Below are 24,637 nucleotides of genomic sequence, written 5' to 3'. Positions count from 1 at the left end.
ATGCCAGATTTCATAACAAAGCCATGACGTGCACAAACATCAGGATGCAAGAAACTAAAAAAGAAGAAAACAGACCAAAAAACAGGCAAAAAGTGGCAAAAATGGGTTAAAAGGACAAAAAAGAGGAAAAAAAGCAGCAAAATTGGATTGAAAGTGGTAAAAAAGTGGCAGAAAGTCTCACAGATGGGATAATAGTGACAAAAACGGGGGAACAAACTAAATGGGTAAAACGTATTAAAAAAATAGTGGCAAGATGAGGGTAAAAGCTGCAAAAATTAGTTTTGGTTGAAAAAAGGTTGAAAAGCAACATGAATGGGATAAGAGTGGCAAAAATGTACAAGAAGAAGAAAAAATGGCAAAAAGCTTAAAAAAATGGAAAGTGTAAAAAAAACTAAATGGCAGAAAGTGGCAAAAATGGGCAAAAAGTCTCAGACGTGTATAGAAATTGTAAAAAAAAAGGTAAAAAAAATGGGCAAAAAGCAGCAAAAACAAGATAAAAGTGAAAAAAATGGGCAAAAAATCTCAGTAATGTATAAAAATTCTAAAAAAAAGTGGCAAAAATGAGCAAAAAGCTGAAAACATGTTAAAAGAGGAATAAAGGGGTGAAAAGTGACACAAATGGGATAAAATTGGCAAAAAAAAAAAAGGGTATAAAGGGGCAAAAAGGGCAAAAAGCCTTAAAATGAGTAATAAGTGGAAAAAAGTTGTTGGTAAAATGGAACCTAATAAAAGTTTGTCCCATTTTTTAGCTCAAAATTGTAGGAGCTGTTAGCCAGGGCACTGGCACCACTGGTAGTGGTCCAAAACACAGACATTGATTTCATCAAGAAATCAAATAACCTTATTTCCTGACATTAAAATAAAACTGAAAGAAAGCTTAACCATCACACTCTCCACACTAAGTGATGGTTTTGCAAAATGTAGCTTTGTTTTCATGCCATCATGTGACAAAAATAGCAGATGATGAAATCACAACGGTATCATCATGTGATGTAGGCAGTGTTTTACTATTCATAACCTAAAATGGATTAGTTTTAACTTTACTACACTAAAGGTGAGCTATCTCAAAGTGGCCCCATCTAGAGATGGACCAGATCCAATCAGATATCGGTCTCAGGTCTGATACTGCTCATCAGGTCCCCTCATATAAAAACAAAAAATTCGTTCACTCCTGGAGTTAAACATGCTGTGCCAATGAGGCTACTTCCAGATAGATATAAACTTTTCTCCCAAAAACTTTATCACTGCAGAAAACCATAAAGGACCATATAAATACTAAAAACTATTCAAGTACAAAAGCCCAAAATGTACAGTAGCAGAAAGTCAAATTCCTCTTTATCATTACACAACTATACATTTCTCATAGTTTGGACGTATGGAAGTATGGTGACCAAAGATGGATTTGTGAAGCTGACTTTGCTGAGATGCTTTGGTTTCATTATTATTTAAAGCTCTTTTGATGCAGCGACCCAGTCCACTGTGCTTTCTCATCTGATTGTTATTGGGGATGTTCACATCTGTCTGCAAATCCAACTAAGGTGAAATAACATAACCTGACTGGTTTCATTTACACCTCATCTGTCTTGAATTGGAAATGCTCTCACTTCTCTAATGTTGGGTTTTAGTTCATAAAACTGAACAGCTGATAGAATATACTGTTTTCTGGAGACATGGCATGTTTCCATGCTATTCTGATCATTTGTTTTGTGGATTTTTCCCATTTGGCCTGGGCCTCCTCCTGCTTTTGTGAAACATATACACAGCTGTTTGAAAATGTAAAAGGGCCTCAGTGTGTGGAGATCTGCTCGTACCTCTGCAGACTCCCAGCCCACAAAGCTTCGAGGAGCGTTCTTCTGGCTCTCAGCCTTAGTGGAGGGAGAGGCGGGGAGCACGTCTTTGGAGAGAGGAAACAAAGCCTCATGTTGTCTGATCATCACTGTCATCAGCTTCTGAATCTGGGGAGTCGCTGTGAAGAATAACAAACAAAGATGTGAGAGGTCATGATCAGCATGCCCAGCCTTCAGGTTTTTATGCAAATTATGCTTTACTTTCTGCAGTCTTCTGAAGACTCAAGCTTGTTCAGTGTTATGTTTAGTTCAGCCGAACAGACGTCCTGATAGCTTGTATCACAAAACATTTCTAAATTAGAATGTATCATCATTTTACTCTGAACATTGTCTAAAAAGAGAAGGATGTTGGCATGTTGCAGTATTGCTACATCTGTCATTGCTTAATAAAATTAGTAGAAAGATACATTTGCAGACAGACTGTTTTTACAGTCAGGACAGAGAAAGGGGTTTTATCTTCATATCTGATGCTTTCTAACCTTTCATCACTGTAATGGGGTCTTCTATCTGAGGCTTCAGCAGGTTGATCCCCATCACTGTGGCCAAATTCTCCACATTCATCTTATTTACACTGGAGTGGAGCTGCACCTCAAACAAAAACCTGCAAACAGACCACATGATCATCAACGAGTCAAAGACAGATTAGTATGTGTGCTGAGGAGCAGAATAATTCATCTTTAACCAAAATGACAATGAATAACTTTGAAAGATCTGCTGGATTGCTTCTTATATGACCCCCAAGTGAAGGAGTTCAAGTATCTCAGGGTTTTGTTCATGAGTGAGGGTAGAATGGACCGCGAGATTGACTGGCGGATTGGTGTAGCGTCAGCTGTTTTGCAGGCGCTGTACCTTACTGCTATCGTGAAGAGGGAGCTGAGCTGAAAGGCAAAGCTTTCAATTTACCGGTCGATATCCCAACCCTGACCTATGGTCATGAACTCTGGGTAATGACTGAAAGAATGAGATCGAGGATACAAACAGTCAAAATGAGATTCCTCAGGAGGGTGTCTGGGCTCAGCCTTAGAGCTAAGGTGAGGAGCTCAGACATCCAAAAGGATCTTGAAGTAGAACCACTGCTCCTTCACCTCGAAAGGAGCCAGTTGTGGTGGTTCGGCATCTGATCAGGAAGCCTCCTGGGCACCGTCCTTGGGAGGTCTTTCAGGCACGTCCTACTGGGAGGGGCCCCCAGGCAGACCCAGAACTCACTGGAGGGATTAAATTTCTCATCTGGCCTGGGAGCACCTTGGAATCCCTCCGGAGGAACTGGAAAGTGTTACTTTGCCTGCTGCTACTGCCATGTCCCGACCCGAAAAAGCAGAAGAAGATGCATGGATGGATGGATGGATGGATGGATACTGACCAGTATCATGCCGTTGACACAAGACTTAGTCCTCCTTGTTTTAGTGCTTCCAGTTTTAATTTTTAACTCAGTATTTGATGCTTTTTCAGATGTAGTGCAGTACAATACTTCCCTCAAAATATACTAAAGTAAAAGTAAAATTACTAATTTTTAAAAATACTCAAAAGAGTACAAGAACACAAAAAACTGCTCAATTACAATAATTTGAGTTAATGTTATCAGTTACTTTCTACCTCTGATTATTATGTATTTAAAAGGGGATAAGGCAACGGCAAAAAGTGAAACAGTTGATAAAACAAGTTGATAAACATGAGTTATTGATATCCTATGTGTGCTCTGATGTGTTTCTTCTCTTAAATTTCCCATAATGCTTTGTCCTACTCACCTGCAGACATAACTGAGAAGGTTGTAGTTTATCTTTGGCAGGAGAGCAATTTGTTTCTCCAACTTCTCCCAACCCTGTGAGGACACAGAAGCAGGAGAATAATAGGACAAAGACCTCAAAATGTATCTTTCCCAGTGTAATTTCACTCCACAGTTATAATTTAGTCTAATTTTAAATATGAACCTCTGTGTTGGTGGAATCCAGCAGCATGGTGCAGTCCAAAAAGTCCTGGTACTGAGTCCAGGGCACCACCGGCTCAGGCAGCTCACGCAGGTAGAGTTTGAGAAGTGACGCCACAGTGTGGACGTCTGTGTCACTGCAGAAAATGAACATACAAAATGAACATACAGTGCCTATTGAAAGTTTTCACCCCTTTGGATGTTTACCCTTTCATTGTTTTTTATAAATCAATCAAAGTCAATATAGTTTTGCTTTTTTTCCAAAAAAAATCTTTAACATTAAAGTACTATCAATTAATAAAAAATATGTCATGTGAAATAAATGGCTGCATAGTTATTCACCCTTTCAAGTCAGTATTTAGTAGACCCACCTTTGGCTGCAATCACAGCTCTGAGTCTGTGTGGATAGGTCTCAACCACACTTGCATATTTTGACACTGCAATTTTACTCCATTCTTCTTTGCAAAACTGCTCAAGCTCAAGCTCCGTCAGGTTGCACAGGGATCTGACATAAATAGGCCTTTGCAAGTCCAGCTACAAAGTCTCTATGGGATTGAGGTCTGAGCTTTGATTTGGCCACTTCAGAACATTCACCTTGTTGGCTTTAAACCATTTTTGTGTAGTTTTCGCTGTATGCTTCAGGCCATTGTGTTGTTGGAAAAAAAAAATCTTTCCCAAGCTGTAGTTCTCTCGCAGACTTACTTAGCTTGTTGACCTCTACCTTTACAAGCCTTTTGGGGCCAGCTGATGAGAAGCATCCCCACAGCATGATGTTGCCACCACTGTGCTTCACAGTGGGTATGGTGTGTTTGTGGTGATGTGCAGTGTTTGGTGTCTTGTCTGATGGATAAGAAACACTACATCTTATCAAATCAAATAACCTTCACCCACTTGATCATGGAGTCTCCCACGTGTATTTTGGTGAACTCTAGCCAAGACTGAATCTGAGTTTTCTTCAACAGTAGTGTGTTCTTTGTCACTCTCCCATAAAGCTTTGACTGGTGAAGAACCAGGGCAACAGTTGACATAAGAGTCTCTCCCATCTCAGCTGCTGAAGCTTGAAACTCCTTCAGAGTAGTTTAGGTGTCTTAGTGGCCTCTCTCACTAGTCTCCGTCTTGCACAGTCACTCAGTTTGTGAGGGCAGCCTGATCCAGGCAGTTTTACACATGTAAATCACCTGACTTAAACTTTTCAATTACCTTTTCTTTATTTTGTTGTCGTGGTGTAATGGTAGACAGGAATTCTAATTAACCAGTGACTGGACCTTCCAGACACAGGTGTCTTTATACTGCAATTACTTGAGACACGCAGTCTCAATTTGTATTTTATAGACATTATTTGCAGAAATCATTTTCACTTTGACATTAAAGAGGGTTTTTAGTGTTTTTTTAAATCAAAAAATTCAAGTTATATTGACCATGACTGACTGACTTACAGAATCATTGAAAGGGTAAAACATCAAAGTAGGTGAATACTTTTCATAGGCACTCTATATACCTTAACACTCTGTTCATGCAGAGAGCTGTTGGTATATTTATTGATGCATAAAGTAAGATTAGGTTGCATGATTTGTTTGCATGTTGTTGAGTAACAGAGCCCATCTACCAACATTACAGACATTCAGTTTGCTTAATATGAAAACATTGGACGGGATGAAATCTAAGACCATATGTTCACTTCATTTCACCCATTAATCTAAATAAGATGTTGTTTTTATCTTGACAAGGTCTGTTTAAATTTCACTGTTTTCATAAAAAACATTGTGAAATGTCTAAACAAGTTTTGTTTGGACAGAGTCTTTCTGGATTAGCTCTTCTAGGAAGTCTTTGGTCTCTGGGCTGTTTTAAAAATAAATTTGGCTCGGGACTTGGATTCGGTTTTGTTGTTTAAATTTCAACAAGACTGGATTTGTGGGAAAACAGAACCTTAAGTAATTCTTGAATTACACTTGAAGCCTCTTTGAGTCCCCTCTCTGATGACTGCTGTTGACTCTGCTCACACTGACCTGAAGTGAAAGGTGTTTTAGGTGAAATAGAAGTTTTAATCTTCAGTACTCAGTCAGATGAGCCTGAGATGTTGAGTAATACAGGCTTCCTCCTGTCTGCCTGAACAGGATGTGGTATCACCTTCGTCAGCCACTCTGCATCTCTCTCATTTCTCCTTGCTTTCTCAGTAAAAAAAAAAAATAGCTGATGGTGCTGATTAATTTGGTTTGTTTCTCCTTTTATAGCAGTGACTGTTTTTATCAAATCACAACCTTTGAAGAGATCTTTAGCAGTTTTCCTCTGCTGATCTCACTCATATGCTCAAAACAGCTACCTCTGAAACTTCCTTGTGTAGAATCAAATCAGTTTTGGAATCAGTTCAAGCAAAAATGTGATAATAAACTATTAATGCAATAGACAAAACTGAAACCGATGTGTTATAGTTCATGTGGCTCTGGTCTGTCAGATGTGTTAATTACCTGGGAAAGGAGGGCCTCTCTCCTGCGTCAAAGGCATCTCTGAACTGTTTGACAGCATTGTCCTGACCCGGCAGGCGAAAAATACCCTCCTCATCGAGACCGTGCTCTTTGATGAACTCTACACACTTCTGCACCAGGATCGGCACCATGTGGGGCCCAAACCGCTGCTCGTATGTGATTGTGTCCATGAGAGCCTTTCCAAACACTGCAGGGAGGCAGACAGGTAACAAAACATAGTAAAACATTAAGTTCAAACTTTAACATCTAAATTTAATCACATTCTTGTATCCACTTTCATATTAGGAGGCAAAGTTTTCACTTAAAAGTTGGAATAACAATTTCTTCTGTGTGCTTACAATAAAGTATTGTTTTGTTCGACAAATTAATAAACAGCATATCCCCTGTTAACCTGACATGCCAGATAGACTGTTTCATATCTCTGTTGCATGGATGTATTTCACATTCATCTGGGAAAGCTCCCATAGACAGCTTTTCTAAGCTAGATAGCTAAATAGCTATGTAGTCAACAAAGCTTCATGGCTAACAAAGTAATAAGTTTATTTATATTGCACCTTTCAAGAACAGCAAGGTCACAAAGTGCTTTACAAAGAGAAAAGGAGCTACTTGGCTAACGCAGTTTAGTTAAGTAGCTAACATAGCTATGAAGCCAGCATAGATATGTAGCTAACATAGTAGCTACTTGGCTAACGCAGTTTACTCAAGTAGCTGACATGGCTATGTAGCCAACATAGCTATGTAGCAAACAGAGTAGCAACTTGGCTAACACAGATTAGTTAAATAGCTAATATAGCTATGAAGCTAACATGGCTATGTAGCTTACGTAGAAGCTACGTGGCTAACGCGCCTAAGCTAAGTAGCTTACATAGTTTTGTAGCCAGCATAGCTACATAGATAACACAGTAGCTACTTGGCTAACACAGCTAAAGCTTAGCTCAGAAAGCAGCTAAATTTGCCTAAGCTAACATTGCTAAAGCTAATTTAAAAAAAGGTAATGGAGCTTACAGGCTAACTTTGCCACATAGCTAAAGCTAAGCTCACAAAGCAGCTATGTGAGCTACATAGGTACTTGAGTAGCGACCTTTGCTAAGCTAAAGGTTTAGCATAGTTCAAGTTAACTAAGCTAAAGCCAGTCACCAGTCATACAGCTACTTCTCAAAAGGGTCTATGCATAATTTAATTAGACCTCTGATCTTTTTTTCTCTGTCATTTTTTTAATTTTTTTTTTTTAAGTTTATTTTGGGCATTTTTGTGCCTTTATTAGATAGAGGAGGATAGTGGATAGAGTCAGAGACAGGTACAGGGGGGGCTGGATTCGAATCCAGGTCTTCTGCGTACATGGGGCGCGCCTTAACCACTCGGCCACCTGCGCCCCCTCTCTGTCATTTATGAAATGTTTCTTGGTCTGTAATGTTTGCAATGTCGTTATTTTATGAATGTAAGTGCCAGACTTTGTTTATGAATAAAGTTGCATTTAAAAAATCTAAAACTGTAAATAAATTGTGCCAGCAAATAATGGCACTTCCTGTCTGAGATACACAGTGTCTCAGTCTGTGAGAGCCATCAGAGATGAAAGGTCTGCAGCCAGATCCCTCTTAAGAGATTTTTTATTTTGTCTTGTGAAAGCCATACACTCCTCTACAAATATCTATGAAGAGTGTATTTCCCCACTGACCCACCTTTGTTTAATATCCTAAAAGGTCTGATAAATGCTGTAGTTGGATTATCAAAAATGACCATAAATTTCATTAAAATATAAGGTTTTACTAAACCTCCGCTTGTTGGGACTCCTATGACCCTGCGCAGGATGCGGACCCACTCCTCCATGTCGCTCTGAGAGTTTGCCATAAACACATAAGGGCATCGCTCTCGGTCTCCAGTTGCACCTGTGAAAGGATGAGTGTTATTGGGTATTAATACTTCTTCATCTTCCTCCAGAGTGAAACACAATAGGAAAGACAAGGTTGACAGAAAATATCAAATCAAAGTCCGAGTTTCTCTAAGTTGTCATGACCTTTAGGCAAACGTTCAGTCATACATTCAGTGTCAGAGAGGAACACTCAAATTTAGAAAGGCAGCCTACAGGAAATGACAAAGGGACTTATTTTGAAGAAGGGGAAAAACAAAGATGACCTAAGCTGACCTTCTTAAGACAAGTGTAGCTGTATCTAAAACTAACTCTGGCCTGAGGGGCTGGAAAAAATCAGTTAAACCAGTTTCAAATGTCCATCACATGCTTACGTGGTATGATCTCGAAGAGGTACTTCCCAGGTTCATCTGAGTTCAGAGGGAGTTCATTCACTTTACTGAACCGCAGCTGGATAACTCCCTGGAGAAAAAAATAACAGAAATATTTATTACAGCATGGCATTCAAACTGAAAGTCCATCATGTCAGAACCAATCACTAATGACTTTATCTTCATAATACAACCAGCTTATGTTCACATTAACTGTTAACCATTTAGGTTACAACACAGTGTGTCTATGACTTGTTCATGCTTTGTAAGCTGTTTTCAAACCAGTAGATGTAAAATACAAAAAGATGCAAGATGTTCCCCACTGCCAGTTATATTACAGCAAATACACTACAGTGTATTTTCAGGCTCATCTGTGCATGGTTTACTTCCTCTGTCTGTCAGTCTTTGCCCTCTGGCCCACTGTTTATTTCCATTAGCTGTATTTCATACATTTATTAATGACTTCATCCCTCCCTCACTGTTTCATTACCACATCTCATAAGGAAGTGATCGGGACAGAAGGGCAAAAATGAAGAGGATGTGTACACAACATGGTAGCATGAAGTTAACCAAATTTAGAAATTTAAAATGTTGATATGGTTTGCAAATATGACCCTTCATGCAAGGATGGTCATAGCACAGTCGATTTCGTTTCTTATCTCTTGCAGTCACCTTAATAATTTTAACTATTAAAGTCTTTATGTAAGTCAAACTAGAAACTGGTCTCAAACACTCTATATGTTGAGGATAATAGAGGTGGCAAGACTGAGAAACATGACTGAGTTTTGGATTTCAACTGCTAGAAAGTTTTTCACCACTTTGAAGGGTCACACTTTAAACTTTAGTATACAAAAATATGCGTGGTTCCTAGATAACAAAGGAGTAACTCACTGCTATCTAAGCGGGGAATGAATGAGGAACTGACTGGCTCCAGTTTACTGTAAGAGTTAAAAGATAAGTAACGAATGATTGGGAAACCATTAAGTAATGATTTAGCATTGCATAATCAGCTAAAAGTAATTAAAGTGCCCAAATGAAAGGATAAGTGATGACTGAAGAGATCCTTTATCCATGTTGTTGGTGATGGGTTCAGTACTTGGTCCTTCCAGTCTTAGTATACTGCTGTAAGGTCTGGATGTTGACTGATGGTCAGAGACATCAGCTGGACTCCTTTGGTGCATCTTCGGGTATTGTTGGCAAGGCCGTGTGTCTGATGCTGACATGCTCAGAGAGTGAGGAGGGGAAGGGTCAGTTGTGCTTTTACAGGCACCCTGTGCGCTTTCCTGGGCCTGATCCAGCCCACCTCATACTGGGTGCCCAGGACCCAGTGGGCTGAACCAGACACCAGAATGTGATATCATACTCAGTTTGGGAAGCTCAGATGTCATCATGTTACTATTCCAGGTAATTTGTCATATTAATGTAGGTAATCTTAAAATGTGCGTATTTTATCTTTTCCTGACAAAAAAAAAAAAAATGTTTGCAAAGACAATACAATACTTAAATCCGGAGAGAGATCGGACCATATTTTATGTTAAAAGCATGTTTGAAAACCCGTTAGCTACTATATATTCGATGCTGAGGTTAGTGCTCAGACACTTCCTAGTCAACATTAACATTTGCTAATCATGGCAGGCATGGAAGGTAACTGATTATATTCACTCTAATTACTGTGTTAAGTAACTCTTATGTGTACTTATATTTTTTGAATAAATGTTGATCTCAGTAATTGGTCCTATACTTAAACTAGAGCCCTGTGTGGGACACTTTTCTGTCCACACAGGGACTAGTTTAGGAGTATTTACAATGTCACAATGTTACAATGTCATTTAGCAGACGCTTTTCTCCAAAGCGACGTACATTTGAGAGCAAGAACAACACAAGCAATGATCTAGACAAGAAGAAACAACATCAGTAAGTGCCATCAAGTGCTTCAGGTCCAATTGGACGCAAGTGCTGCCATGTAGAGTTTAAGGCAGAGTACCTAAAATATACGTTGTTTGTGGAGGGTTTTTTTTTGTTTTGTTTTGTTTTTTTTTTTTGTTTGTTTGTTTTTTTGTTTTTTTTTTGTTATTAGACAGCAACAATGAATCAAGGAAAATGTGGGATTTGTGGGACTATTTGCAAAAGTATTTTATTGTATCAGCATTTCATCCACATGGTACTGGCGTTTTGGGAACCTGAAAATGGTCCCAGAGTGGACAAATCTGTACGCCAACTGTTCCGTCTCCTTGTGCACAACCAAGCACATCTTTCCTGACAATAATGGCAGATTACATTATTGTGTTTGCATATTCTTCACCTCTACTACCAATATTAGCAACAAATGATCATGGAGAACAGCATGTTCTTAGAACCACTACTGAGTGCAACCGGAAGGGCAGCCAGGAGAAAGTTTTGGATAAGAGAAAAGTTTTGGGTGTTTTGCTCCACAATCTCCTTCTCTTTTTCATGTGCATTTGGGTGGCAGCAGTACATCTACATGCCTGACATATAGACCACAGCATTTTCAGTCATTCTGAATGGTTCCATGCTTCTGCAGACATTTCTTGATATGATGCTTTGTTGAAGGAACATTTTTTACAAAACAATAACTGCATAATGGCTCAGCGTCCCTGCATGCTGGTGTGTATCTGTGGAGACTGGCCTCCAACATAATAAGGAGAGCCTTAAAGTTGTGCCTTCAAACTTATTTACAAAGTTTTACTTTATTGTGGAGCTTTGACAAAGCCTCACACTGTGTGGCTGTAGGGAGACATTGATCAAACAAGTTTGCACAGCATCACCAACTACAGCCGGCAATAAACCCTAAATAAGCTGTGATTTCTAACACCAGTGTGTGACACATCTCCTGTGTTATCTTGTTTCATATGAGCATGGAGAAGTGCTTTAAAGAGAGATTAGTTAAATTAGGGATTGTGGAGCAGGTTTGTCATCACATGCAAGCGTGCCATATATGCTTCCTTGTGGGCGTGTTTCAACAAAGTCCAGTTGTTTTCCAGCTTTATCACTTTCTCTGTCAGTTATAAAGAAAAATCAGTCTTAAGCCTGTGTGTTACACAGGGGGGAGAGGGCGTAGTGGGGGAGTGGGGAAAATTAAGGGGGCAAACAAAGGCGTAACAGTTTTTCATTTCCTGGTGTTGCTCTTCAAAAAACAATTTCATTAAAAGTCCTCAGTGATGATCTGCATTAGAGGCTTTTATTGTGATAGACTTGTACACCTTCAGCAGGAAAAGACGTTTGTTCCTGCTGCATCTGGTTCAAGTGAAAAATAGACAAGCACTTCAGCTTTTAGCCTGCCCCCTGACCTTATGTTGACCTTATGATCAGAGCACAGTTGCCTGGCTCTGTGCCAGAGCAGAGACAAAGTCCGTTTTCTGGCTCATATCTCTGTTGTGGTGCTTTAAATGGTCCATTGGCGACTGTGGCTGATAGTTTTGGCAAATTTACCTCACAATGAAAAAAAAACAGCATTTAAATGACTGTCAGCTTTCAGTAAAGGCAGTGACATCTGCTAAAAACTGACTGTACTGAGATGAGCTGCTCTGTGGTTTTATATTGTGGTAGCATTAGTGGGGCGGGGTAATTCCTCATCATGGACAGATTTGCCCTGCTCAAATTAACCAAGTCAGAAAAGAGCTGAAAAACTTTCTAACCGTCTAAATCCACAGTTCCGTCACATGTAGATCTCAGGCCCAGGCTCTCTGTCACTGACAAGAAACTAGTGGTTTGGTTTGACATCACATGTAAACAAGCAGTTAACATCAATTTGTTTCCTGGTTAACTAGCAGTTAGTGCGTCATTTCCCTGCTGGTTAAATAACAGTATATTCCCATTTGTTCAGTTATTTATAAGCAGCAGCAACATTAACAAGACTAGGATAAAACCTAGTGTATGGCTGACCACAATTTTCTGGGATGCCTGTTGAAATGCCTGACTAAGTTGTGTGTTCTGGCAGAGTGCAAAGACCACTTCTGTGCCAAGACAAGCTTTGGGTGGCTCTTTGTGCTTGTTTTAAAAAGAAATGTCGTCCGGTTTTGAATAAAATGCTGCTTTCTTACAGCTACATCCAAGCTAAGGGCTACCCATCAGCAGCCCCTGGATACCGACAAACCCCACTGTAACATTTGCAAAAAAAAAACAGAGTGAGAGAAGAGCAAAACATCTTTTCTGATACGCAAACCTTTCAGTGTTGCTCTCTGCCCTTGTTTTAATAAAGAGATGCTGTCCAGTTCTGACCAAAGTGTCGCTGTGGCTAAGTCTGAGCTACTCACTCCACTAGCAGCCGTTGTAGTATACAAGCACTCACAACAACTAACCCTTTCCCCGCAGCTCTCACATACTCATGCCAAAGCAGGTTGGCAGAGGAGTGAAAACATCTTTTCTGTCATGTGACATTTCAGGCCCTAGCCTTTCATCAGACAAACAGACACAGGGGGTACACCTCCATATATGTATAGTCTGGGTCACCTGACAAGTCATGTGACATTATTATGTCAGTGTAAAGATAAGACATACCAAGAATTATATAAATCTGCAAGTCACATTTAAAAAAAATACCGAATTCACAAAAAATGTGATCAAAATTTTAAGTGAGTCAAAAATATATCATAAAAAAGGGTGAGAATCATCATCATCATAGTGACATGCAAAGAAACATGAGGCAAGATGCAACACTATATAGAAAAAAGGTAGTTATCCCTGTCAATTTTATTACAATAACTGAGATATTCATACTACAGGTTGTGACTAAATGTAAAGATCTATACCACAGGAAACACGCAATGTACACATTTAAACCATTGACTGGGAGAATGACATCCACACAAATATACTACACAATATGATACACAATATGCTAGTCAAACCATAGACTCAGTGAGCACATCAACAAAATCATTAGAGAACAGGCCTAAGATCAAAGTCCTCATTAAGCCCCCTTGGAGACAGTGTGTCTAACGTATACATCCAAAAAGCCTCCCTCTTCAATAGCATTGAATTGACATCTCCTCCACGTTTTGGTAGTTTAACCAGTTTGATGCCACAGTACCAAAGAGTGGAGACACTGTGCGAACAGTTGGTGAAATGTTGTGCAACTGGGCTATTGCTGTCATGGTTACAAATACTAGATCTGTGTTCACAGATCTTCTTGTTTTCAGAGCTCTTGTTGTTTCACCCACGTATGCTAGGCCACAGGGGCATTTGAGCATGTAAATGACATTTCTGGTGTTGCAGGTTATGACATCTTTGATGTTGAAGACTTTCCAGACTATACATATATGGAGGTGTACCCCCTGTGTCTGTTTGTCTGATGAAGGGCTAGGGCCTGAAACGTCACATGTGGTGATAATCTTCATTAAAGGAGCATTTGGAGCAGCTTCCAGTGTGCGGACTTATTCTTCGGTCTTGCCCGATATACTTTTTGGTTCAGCACCCAGTACTCAACCCTATGGGATGTGCGTGCCTAAGAACTTTTTTGAAAGCTTTCACTGTTGCCCTTAGAGCTTGTTTTCAAAAAATGCTGTCCAGTTCTGACTTAAGTGCCGCTGTGGCTACTTGCAAGCTAATCACTCCACTAACAGCAATTGTATACAAGCATTCACACGAGAAGTTACCCTTTCTTTGTTCTTTGTTTGTTTTACCCTTTCTGCAGTTTGTTGTTTTTAAACGTGCTTTATAAATAAATACGGATTTGGATTTTTTTTAACTGTCACATAGTCATGTCAAAGCAGGTCAGCAGAAGAGCGAAAGCATATTTCACAGCAGAAAAAGCTTCTAGTGATGTTTTTATTCTTCATTGCACATTGAAACATGGTCCAGTTGTAGTAAAATGGACAACGCTAAAGCTTTAACCGAGGCAATCACCGCAGTGGATGCAGCCATTACTAATGGTTTTCAGGACAATTAAACCCCGTATGTGTGGCTCTGAAAGGCAGTCAGTCAATCTGTCACATACAGACCCTACACTACACTAATACAGAAGCACTCAATACTCAATCTGCTGATGCATTATAATTATTGTGTTTCATTTCCTAAAGAATGTGACGGACAGAGGAGCCATTTCATGTTTGGTGATTTTGAAATTCAATTTAAAACAAACTTCAGTTTTCCATCACTAAAGTTAGACCAGGTGGTTTATGACTCCGTCTTTTATAATGTTTATAACAAGCTCATTTGATTTGGTTTAAATTCTCTCAAAGGGTAAAATGGGAGTGCAGTAAAGTCTGAGTACTTCTAAACAACATCCTAATAGAGGACGAACATTACATTCCCTATCAATGACAGTGCTAAAGCCTTTATAGTGTTTGATGGATGGTTGAAACAGACTTTTAAGTTGATCAAACAGCCCTTCAGCGGTGAGAGGTCTCATTTATGAGGCTTCAAGCATGATTTTTCTTGTTTACAGGAAGTGTGCAAAGTTAGCCACGTAGTGTTTGTGGTGTTGATTGGGAAATGATAAGTGACACAATTCTTTTATACTTTTGAATAAGTGTATGAGGAAACAAGAGAATATTTGATGCAAACGGCTTATTAATTTTGACATCAAGTCAATATTTGTCACATATGAATGTAAATAAAAAATACTGTTCTGATTTGAGAATGAGAACATGGATGTGGTTATGGATGACAGAGTGAATGCTGCATTCAAAGTTGACATATTAGCATAGGTGAGTGCTAATCAAAGTGTACTGTGAGTGTCTGACCTGGACTGTGGTCTCCTTGTCATCTTTGTGGTAGGTCAGTGTGCTTCCTCTCAGCACAAAGTAGCGCTGATGCCAGTTCTTCACCAAAGACCTCTGCTGTTTCTTGAGCCAGCCGGCCTTCAGAGGCCTCTCCATGGACCTGGAGGAGCGCGGCGAGCCTGAACCAGGGCTTCCCTCTCCAGGTATCACACTCTTGGATCGTGCTGCAGAACACCACAAATCAGCACTTGGTAAGTGTCATTTACACCTGCAGACATACTGTGTCACAGCCGGCGCTGTGAAAGTTACCAAAACATCAGTGCTATGATCAACTGCAGGAGCACAGTACTTCCTCTTTTTGATATGAACATGCTTCAGCCTATCAAGGCTGAGGGGCTGCTCTGTAGCCTATTTTTGTTCCCAGTTCAGACGAAAAGGAAACCGGCGGTCTAAGCTGACCAGTTTCCTGTGGAAGGTGTATGAATGCTGCTGTGATTGTTCCACACAAATATCAGAGTGGTCTGACTGAGACTGACCTGGAAACAAAAAGGTCAGATTTTTAGTCCTTATTATGAAGAGACTTTTAAAGAATGTCACCCTTCACTCACACTTGTCTCTCTTTACGTCTGTGGCTGTGAGAGGCCGTCATGTGATGGTCTAACCGAGAGCTAATGGACCAGAGGAAGCAGGTCTACGTGGCCCAGAGAAGGTGGAGATAGTCTGAGCTACACGCAGGGTGGTAGGACTGCAGAGATGCATGGATGAGATTTAACCCTCTTGCTCAGTTGTTCTTAAATTCACCGTGTCTTGTTGAGAAAGATGATAGAGGAGAAGAGAAGAGGAAGGGCCGCACTGGGGTAAACAGGAAGCCGCCACATCATCGCTGCAGGGACAGCCACACTTTGAAGCTCTCCACCTAAAGGTCTGAAAGTTCTTTCGTCTAATTTTGAGAGCGTCACCGTCCCCTGATTAGTGGAAAGTTAAAGTGCTGTTGAGGAACCGTGAGCCCACACACAGAGGCAGCTGTCACACCACACCCTGAGCTGATGAACACGGCTGCTTGAAACTGGCCTTGATTCGTGAGGAGCTCCCAGTCCCTGAGCACCTCATAGGAGGATTCTGCACCCACCTTCAAAAGAGAGAACGTCAAGTGCACAGCTTTCATGTCAGCAAGGGATAACACAGGAAGTGGGAGTTTCACACATGAAGGGTTTTACTCGAAACAACCAAGAATGTCTTTTCATTACATTTCATCCTTAACTTTGAACATGGGGACTTTAAAAACAGATTCATATCTTTATATTTATCTTACATTTGTGTCCACCGGCAAAATGAAAAATTTGTATGTATTTCTAATTAGTTCATAAATGAGATTTGTATGTCAAAGGCTGAAAGGATGTTGATAAATGTCATGTTTGTTTGTCAGCCGAGAATAAAAACCCATCAGCTTTTTTAGCCTCTACCTTCTCATAAAGACTGGAAGCTGCTGGCTAAAATCAAGCAGCAAAACGTCACCATACTTCCTTTGCAAGCACTGTAACAGGTCTTTCCAATAAATACCACTAGTGGGAGGCAATCATAAATTTTACTATTCATGTTGTTTTGTTAGACTGCATTGAAAGCATCATTTTTAAAAGCTGAGAATAAATGAAATTTTATGTATTTCAAAGAAAAAATTTAATTAAAACAAAAAATCGTCTTGTTGAATCTACTTGCAAATGTAAGTAAATTTCACTTGTTATTTTTTGTTGTTGTTACTCTAGAACTAAAACAGGGTAGTAGTTTTTACAAAGATTAATCTGGATAATCCACAAAAAATGATGCAAAATGTTGCCTAGGTGTTTCTAAGTAGACTGGGCTGAATATTTTTATCAGTGCATTGAGAAGACTTCACACAATGGTAATTTTGGTCTTAAGTTGTATACAAACATCAAAATTGAATAAATGAAAGGAAGTGATGAGCCCTTTTGGGTCCTGAGAGGAATCCGATATTGCTGAAAAACTAAAACTAATTAAAACTTAACTGAAACAAAGCATTTTTGCAAAATAAAAACTAAACTAAAGTAGTAACCCAGAAGGGAAAACTAATTGAAATTGAAGTGAAATGTAAAACAAAAGGTTAAAACCACGTAAAAAAAAAACTAGATAAAAATTGCAATTTCAGCTGAAATTGTGTGGGGATGCTGCGAGCTGAATTGTGGGAGAACTGCTGAAAATAGCCAAAAGCACAAAAATAGCTGAAAATAGCATAAAAATAACATAAAATGGCATAAAAGTAGCTGAAAATGGCATTCAATAGCTCAAAAAAAGGATAAAAATAGCTGAAAGTAGCCTTAAAATAGCTGAAAATAGCCTAAAAATAGCTGATATTGGCTTAAAAGTAGCTGAAAATTGCATTCTATGGCTGAAAAGCATAAAAATAGCTGAAAATAGCATGAAAATAGCTATATTTTAAAAATCATAAAAGTTTGAAATGAGAAAAGTCATAGCAGTCGAATGACAAAGAAACTGAATTTTTTTAAAGTTTAAACGGTGTCGATATGACAAATTATGAAGGAGGGGATTTCCGGTGCAGAAGAAGAATAATAAACAAAATGGCCAACACAAATATCAATAGTGTGGATGCTGAGCATCCACACTGTTGAAAACACCAAAGCTATAATAACCTTGCCTAAAACAAATAGCAGCAGTTCACTGAGTCTAAATGCCAGAATTCACATTCTGTGGATAGTGATTGATGGTTTTAAGGTGAATTATCATTATATCAGGATATCTGTTCATATGCAAGTTGTCCATCTTGCTCACGCTGGCCAGACAGACATAATAACTGACTCACCATTGCTTCTCTTCCTTTAAGTTCAGTCAGAGAGACTAACAGGTGAAAACACAGATCCAGCTTTATGAGCCACCTGATGACTCTGGGCTTTTGAGAAAACATGTCATGCTTTACCTTTCTTGATGTCACTACTATTAATCCAAGAGGGGAGAACTTTGTTTTTTTTTCTTACAATAACCTGATAAAAAAAACTGTTACAATGGTAAATCCATGTCTCACCCACCTCTAATGACCACCACTGTTGGTGGTCATTAGAGGTGCACTGCTTCAAAACTCTAAAAAAGATCTTATTTTGATAACGTGATCATCAGCCGAGGACACCAAACCTCAGACCTGAACAACCATTATGTTCATGTTTCTTGTCTCTAAGTTAATTTAAACTTACAGCTACTGGTGAATCATTAGCACACTGGTCAAAGTGGTATCAATCCTCCAATCAGACTCCTGAAAATCAACCAATAGTCATAACCTCACATGATATAAAACTACTTGTTTATAACTTCACTGCTGCCTGAGTATGATTCATTGTCAGTGAACTTTGAAACCAACATTCCCTCCTGCATACAAACATGTTGGCAGTTATAGAGGTAGTTGATACTATGCACATGCATTCTTTGCATATGCATTCATATCTAAGCGGGCACAGAAACATACATATACAAAACCAGAGCTCTGCAGAAACTAAGCTCTTGCATCAGTTTCCTGCTCTGATCCTGCGTCAGCCTAGTTCAACGGCACCAAGTCTCTCATGGTCCACTAAACATTTCAAAATGAAACTACCATGAAAGGCTCATCACTCTCAGGAAGTCATACTTTAAGCAAGAGATAAGAAGTGGCTGATATTCAGTCATCATATACCAAAAAAAAAATTTAGCCTGCAGCAGATACTTCCTCTCACGCTGAACAACCACACAGCTGATTGTAAAATGGTTAGAGTTGGTGCTAAATTGATGCATGCTGTGAACAATAGCAGGATTGTTCTGAAGTTTGAACCCAGTCTCTGCTTGTATTCAAACACATTTGATCTGCGTTGCAACTGCTGTGGCTGAGAGGAAACAGGGCATGTCATTGCACTGTTACTGCAGACAGCAATGAGAGGATATTTGTAAGTCTAGACCTCTGCAGGGAAGCACGGCTGCACACACAGTTTAACATGCAAGGAATCAAGTGTTGGCCTGCGTCTCCTTTGACCCAACAGTGGAAGTCATCATGACCATCAGGCAAGCAGCCACTAACATGCTTCCAAACTGGCAAAATGAGGTGGAGAATCAGTCACTTTAAATGATCTGATTTACATTGTGTTATTTTTGGCTACTGAACCACAGTTTCAATCTCAGTTTAATAATTTCAGTTTAATGTTCTAAATTAGAAATAAAAGCATTGATCACTTTATTAGGTATACCTGTTTAAAAGCTCATTGAAATATCTTATCAGCCAATAACATTGCAGCTGTCAATGCACTGTGACATTGTCTTAGGAAAGCCAACTTTCTTGAAGATATGTCCATCCAAGATAACAGGATACAAAAAGTATACACCCTCGCTTTTCTTGATTTTATAAATCAATCATGGTCAATATGATTTGGCTTTTTTGACCCCTCAAGTCAGTATTTAGCAGAGTCACCTTTAGCTGCAATCACAACACTGAGTCTGTGTGGATAGATCTCAATCAGGCTTGCATATCTGGACACTGAAATTTTCCTCCATTCTTCTTTGCAAAACTGCTCAAACTCTGTCAGGTTACACAAGGATCAGGTGTGAACAGCCTTTTACAAGTCCAGCCACAAATTCTCTAGTGGATTGAAGTCTGGGCTTTGACTCTGCCTCTACACTGTGTGCAGAATTATTAGGCAAGTGAGTATTTTGATATTATCTTCATTTTTATGCACATTTTCCAACTCAAAGCTCTATACACTGGAATGCTTATTGGAATGAAGCATTATCAGGTGGTGTTTATCTGTCTAATGAGGGAGGGAGTGGCCTAAAGTGTTCACCACCCTATATCAAGGTGTGCAGAATTATTAGGCAGCATCTCAACCTCAGACAAAATGGGCCAAAAAAGAGATTTAACAGACACTGAAACATCAAAAATTTTAAAATCCCTTTCAGAGGGATGCAGCACACTTGAAATAGCAAAGCTATTGAAACGTGATCACCGAACAATCAGAAGTTTTGTTGGAAATATCCATCAAGGTCGCAAGAAACGTGTGGAGAATAAAAGACGGAAATTAACTGCTAAAGACCTAAGAAGAATTAAACGTGAGGCTATCAGAAACCCTTTATCATCCAGTGCTGCCATATTCCAGAACTGTAGCCTGCCTGGATTGTCCAGAAGTACAAGGTGTTCAGTGCTCAGAGATGTGGCCAAGGTGAGGAAACCTGAAATTAGACCACCGCTGAACAATACCCACAAGTTGAAACGCCAAGACTGGGCCAAGAAATACTTGAAGACAGATTTTTCAAAGGTTTTATGGACAGATGAAATGAGAGTGACTCTTGATGGACCAGATGGATGGGCCCATGGCTGGATCACTAATGGGCACAGAGCTCCACTCTGAGTCAGACGACAGCAAGGTGGAGGTGGGGTTCTGGTGTGGGCAGCTATTATCAAAGATGAATTAGTTGGACCTTTTCATGTTGAGGATGGACTTAAAATCAACTCTCAAAACTACTGCCAGTTCTTGGAAGATAGTTTCTTCAAGCAGCGGTACAAGAAAAAGTCTGCATCATTCAAGAAGGCCATGATTTTTATGCAGGACAAAGCTCCATCACATGCATCGAAGTACTCCACTGCGTGGCTGGCCAGCAAAGGCCTTAAAGGTGGCAGATTAATGACATGGCCCCCTCCCTCACCTGACTTAAACCCGATTGGGAACTTGGGGGCCATCTTGAAATGTGAAATTTACAGTGGAGGAAGACAATACAGCACGTTGAACAGCATTTGGGAGGCTGTGGTGGCTGCTGCACATAAAGTTGATCATCAGCAGATCAAAAAACTAACAGATTCCATGGATTGAAGGCTCACGAAGGTTATTGAAAAGAATGGTGGCTATATTAGTCACTGAGTATTTGTTTTTAAAGTCTAAAGTGTTTATTTGTTAATTTTCAGATGTTTTTCTCTTATTCTTGCTATAATAAATGAAAATTAACAAGTGAGATGGGGAAATTATTTTTTTTATTTAATTGCCTATATATGCCTAATAATTCTGCACACCGTGATATAGGGTGGTGATCACCTTAGGCCACTCCCTCCCTCTTTTGACAGATAAACATCACCTGATAATGCTTCATTCCAATAAGAATTCCAGTTTATAGAGCTTTGAGTTGGAAAATATGCATAAAAATGAAGATAATATCAAAATACTCTCTTGCCTAATAATTCTGCACACAGTGTAGAACATTCACCTTGTCATCTTTAAACCATTTTTGTGTAGATTTCCTTGTGCACTTCCGGCCATTGTCTTGCTGGAAAATTAATCTTCTCCCAAGCCGTAGTTCTCTTGCAGACTGAATAAGATTGCCTTCCAGGATTGTCCTATATTTCACTCTTTACCTTTACAAGCCTTCCAGGGCCGGCTGCCGAGAAGCATCCCCACAGCATGATGCTGCCACCACTGTGCTTCACCATGGAAGCCACCATTGACCATGATGTCTACCACATGCCTTTTGGTGAACTCTAGTCCAGATTTAATCTGACTTTTCTTCAACAGTGGCTTTCTCTTTGCGACTATCCCATAAATCTTTGACTGGGGAAGAACCCGGGCAACAGTTGTTGTATGCAGAGTCTCCCATCTCAGCTGCTGAATCTTGTAAATCCTTCAGAGTAGTCATAGGTGTCTTAGTGGCCTCTCTCACTAGTCTCCTTCTTGCACAGTCGCTCGTTCTGTGAGGATGGCCTGATCCAGGCAGATTTACACATGTGCCATATTCCTTCCAGTTCTGTTGGATTCACTTGAACTCTGGGGGGTGTTCAGTGCCTTGGATTTTTTTTTTTTCCATCCCCTTACTTTTATTTTTCCTTGACCTTTTCTCTGAGTTGCTCGGAGTGTTCTTTTGTCTTCATGGTGTAATGGTAGCCAGGAATACTGATTAACGAGTGACTGGACCTTCCAGACACAGGTGTCTTTCCCCATTTCACTAATTATGAGACTACTAGCACCAACTGGTTGGACCTCTGTTGAATTACATAGTTTACATTACATATTTTCATTTAATGGACATTACTTTGTAGAAATCTGTTTTCAATTTGACATTAAACTTTTTTCTTCTAAAAACAAAAGCCAATTTATATTGACCATGATTGATTTCTAAAATTAATAAAAGTGTAAAACATCTGTGGGGGTGAATACTTTGCATAGAAACTTTACATGAGTCAGGATCTTAAGAGAACAACCAGAACTACTTGCCTAGCAAAACACAGTAAAATAAAGTATATTATTAGCCTAATGGCAAAATTGCCTAAGTCATATTTTAAGGTTTTCCTGAGGCACAATGAATCATCAGCATTAGGAGAGTAGATTTAGGCAGATATCACTATTTGGCCTAAAAAATGACTTAGGCAATTTTGCTGATTGGCTAACGATACGGATACATATCTGCCTAGGGCTTCCGTATATTCTAAATATTTTGCCATATTTTCTTTTCCAGGAATCAGATCCCAACCCACCTGTTGAGAATCCACTGGTCAAGATGATCTGCTCAAGTTCAAACTGAGCATCATTACAGGAAAGAAATGTGACTGAAGTGGCTTTGAACGTGATATAGTTTTTGTTGGTCTGGCAGGCTTTCATGTTTGCACCAAATTTTGACCATAGCATTCTAATGCTGTTGCAGAAATAGACTCATTAAACTTCCTAAGTCTTCTATTGTGTAATGTTGGTGAGCTTGTGCGAACCGTAGCCGTAGTTTCCTGTTCTTAGCTGACAGGAGTGGCACTCACTGTGGTTTTCTGCTGCTGTAGAGCATCTGCTTCTAGGTTCAACGTGCCATGTGTTCAAAGATACTCTACGGCATATCATGTTATTTTTGCCTTTCTACCACCAGTCTGGTCATTGTCCTCTGACATTTTCAAGGCATTTTTGCCCAGAGCTACAAACATATTAGTTGCTGCCATATGATTGACTGATTAGATGCTTGCCTTAGCTAGCAATTGAACAGGTATACCTAATAAAGTGATCACTGAGTAAGGATAAACATGCAAAAAGTAGTATTCTTGCAGAAAAGGGGAAATCCACAATTCAAACAGTTTCCTATTAAAATATGAAAAGTAGAATATTTAAGTAGACATGTTTAGCTTCATCTGAGCATCACAGTGTAATCAAAGCATCCACAGAGCTGACAGTGAACACAGCCACTGGCTTACCTATGCGAGCTGTATCAGCCTTGAAGGTGCTGAAGTCCCAATTGCGAGGTAGTTTCAGAGACATTGTCCTTAACTCATAGCACAGGTCAGCGTTTCATTTCACACATACAACCCCACCAAGCACACACATTTACACACACTCAACACAACACACACAAAATAAGAGATATCGCAGATCACACTTCCTACTTCCTGTGTGTTCATGTGCCTTCTTCTTTTTTTTTCTGCCTCTCTAAACGCGTCCCCTCATGTTGCCTGTACTTCCATGTTCATACTTGTTCTGATAGCATTCTATAAATGGCTCCGGGGCTGATTCACTGAGAGATGCACAGCTCCAAGGCTTTGTGTTAAGAAGTTACATGACTAATGTCTAGGGGCGGCTAAAAGAAAAACCACAAGTGTGTTCATAAAGGAAATGGTTTTCACCTTTTGGGTTGACTCCTTCTGTCGCTTTACATCTCAGAGTGAGGCAGTTACATTTAACAAAAATGTCTTTTCAGGTTAAAGCCTGAGGTATTATCATTTCACCTGTGCATGCAGAGATTGCAATCTTCCTTCTTGAAATAAAACACATATAAAAGAGTCTGTTGGAGGGAAATCAACAAAATATCTATTTCAAAATGGGGAAGGAGTAAAGAGGGAAGAAACCAGGTCACAAACAGCAAACCACATGATTTTGTTCCATAACTTTAATTTTCTTTGAACCAAGGCAAAGCACATTTCAGCATTAGAGTACAATTTTCTCTAGACAAATGTACAACTTAACACAAACCATTGCACTGTTTAAGAATATACTGAAATCATACAGCACAAAATAAAAGTCCACAAAAGGGGGGAGCCTATAACATGTGGGGACGGTCGTGTCGCCCATACATTCCTTACAGAGGGACCTGGCTGAGCAAGAATCACAACAGTCAAGTGGCACTGTTTGATAAAAACGGCACGGACGTGTCTCCTATGTGCCTTAAAAAAAAAAAAAAAAACACAATCAGGTTTCTTTATAGTGGTCATTTATCCCTCATCATCTGCCTCCCTGTGAGTGAATCTGAACTTCAGAGGTACTGGAATGTATCAGACAGCAGGAACAAAGGGTCAAACCTTTCTGCTCAAATGCAGCATCAGTGTTAGACTCGACCGGCCAACCACAGGAGCTCCAGCTCTCTCTAGTGGCCGTCTGTAACACCAGGCAGAGAAATGGCAGTACAGAGCTGCAAGGGCCAAAAACCTCCAACCTTCTCAGAGGCTTCAAAAAGTACATCGCTTTA

General features: G+C 39.7%; 1 protein-coding gene across 1 annotated transcript in view; it reads right to left on the bottom strand.

The window, feature by feature from the left end:
- arhgap25 (Rho GTPase activating protein 25) overlaps positions 1-23,666 on the bottom strand; it is a 28,791-nt gene extending 5,125 nt beyond the window's left edge. The window contains exons 1-9 of the mRNA XM_041786609.1: positions 23,373-23,666; positions 15,197-15,399; positions 8,496-8,583; positions 8,027-8,140; positions 6,237-6,441; positions 3,776-3,908; positions 3,593-3,666; positions 2,327-2,448; positions 1,812-1,966 (exon numbers count right to left, since the gene is read on the bottom strand). Of these exons, the coding sequence (XP_041642543.1) occupies positions 1,812-1,966; positions 2,327-2,448; positions 3,593-3,666; positions 3,776-3,908; positions 6,237-6,441; positions 8,027-8,140; positions 8,496-8,583; positions 15,197-15,399; positions 23,373-23,436 (1,158 nt within the window). The 5' untranslated portion in view covers positions 23,437-23,666. The remainder of the gene's footprint in view (positions 1-1,811; positions 1,967-2,326; positions 2,449-3,592; positions 3,667-3,775; positions 3,909-6,236; positions 6,442-8,026; positions 8,141-8,495; positions 8,584-15,196; positions 15,400-23,372) is intronic.
- Positions 23,667-24,637: the final 971 nt, after the last annotated feature.

The sequence above is a fragment of the Cheilinus undulatus genome, linkage group 5, assembly GCF_018320785.1.
Source record: "Cheilinus undulatus linkage group 5, ASM1832078v1, whole genome shotgun sequence".
NCBI classification, from domain to species: Eukaryota; Metazoa; Chordata; class Actinopteri; order Labriformes; family Labridae; genus Cheilinus; species Cheilinus undulatus.
The sequence above is the reverse complement of the archived record's forward strand: the minus strand, read 5'-3'. Positions and strand labels throughout refer to the sequence as shown.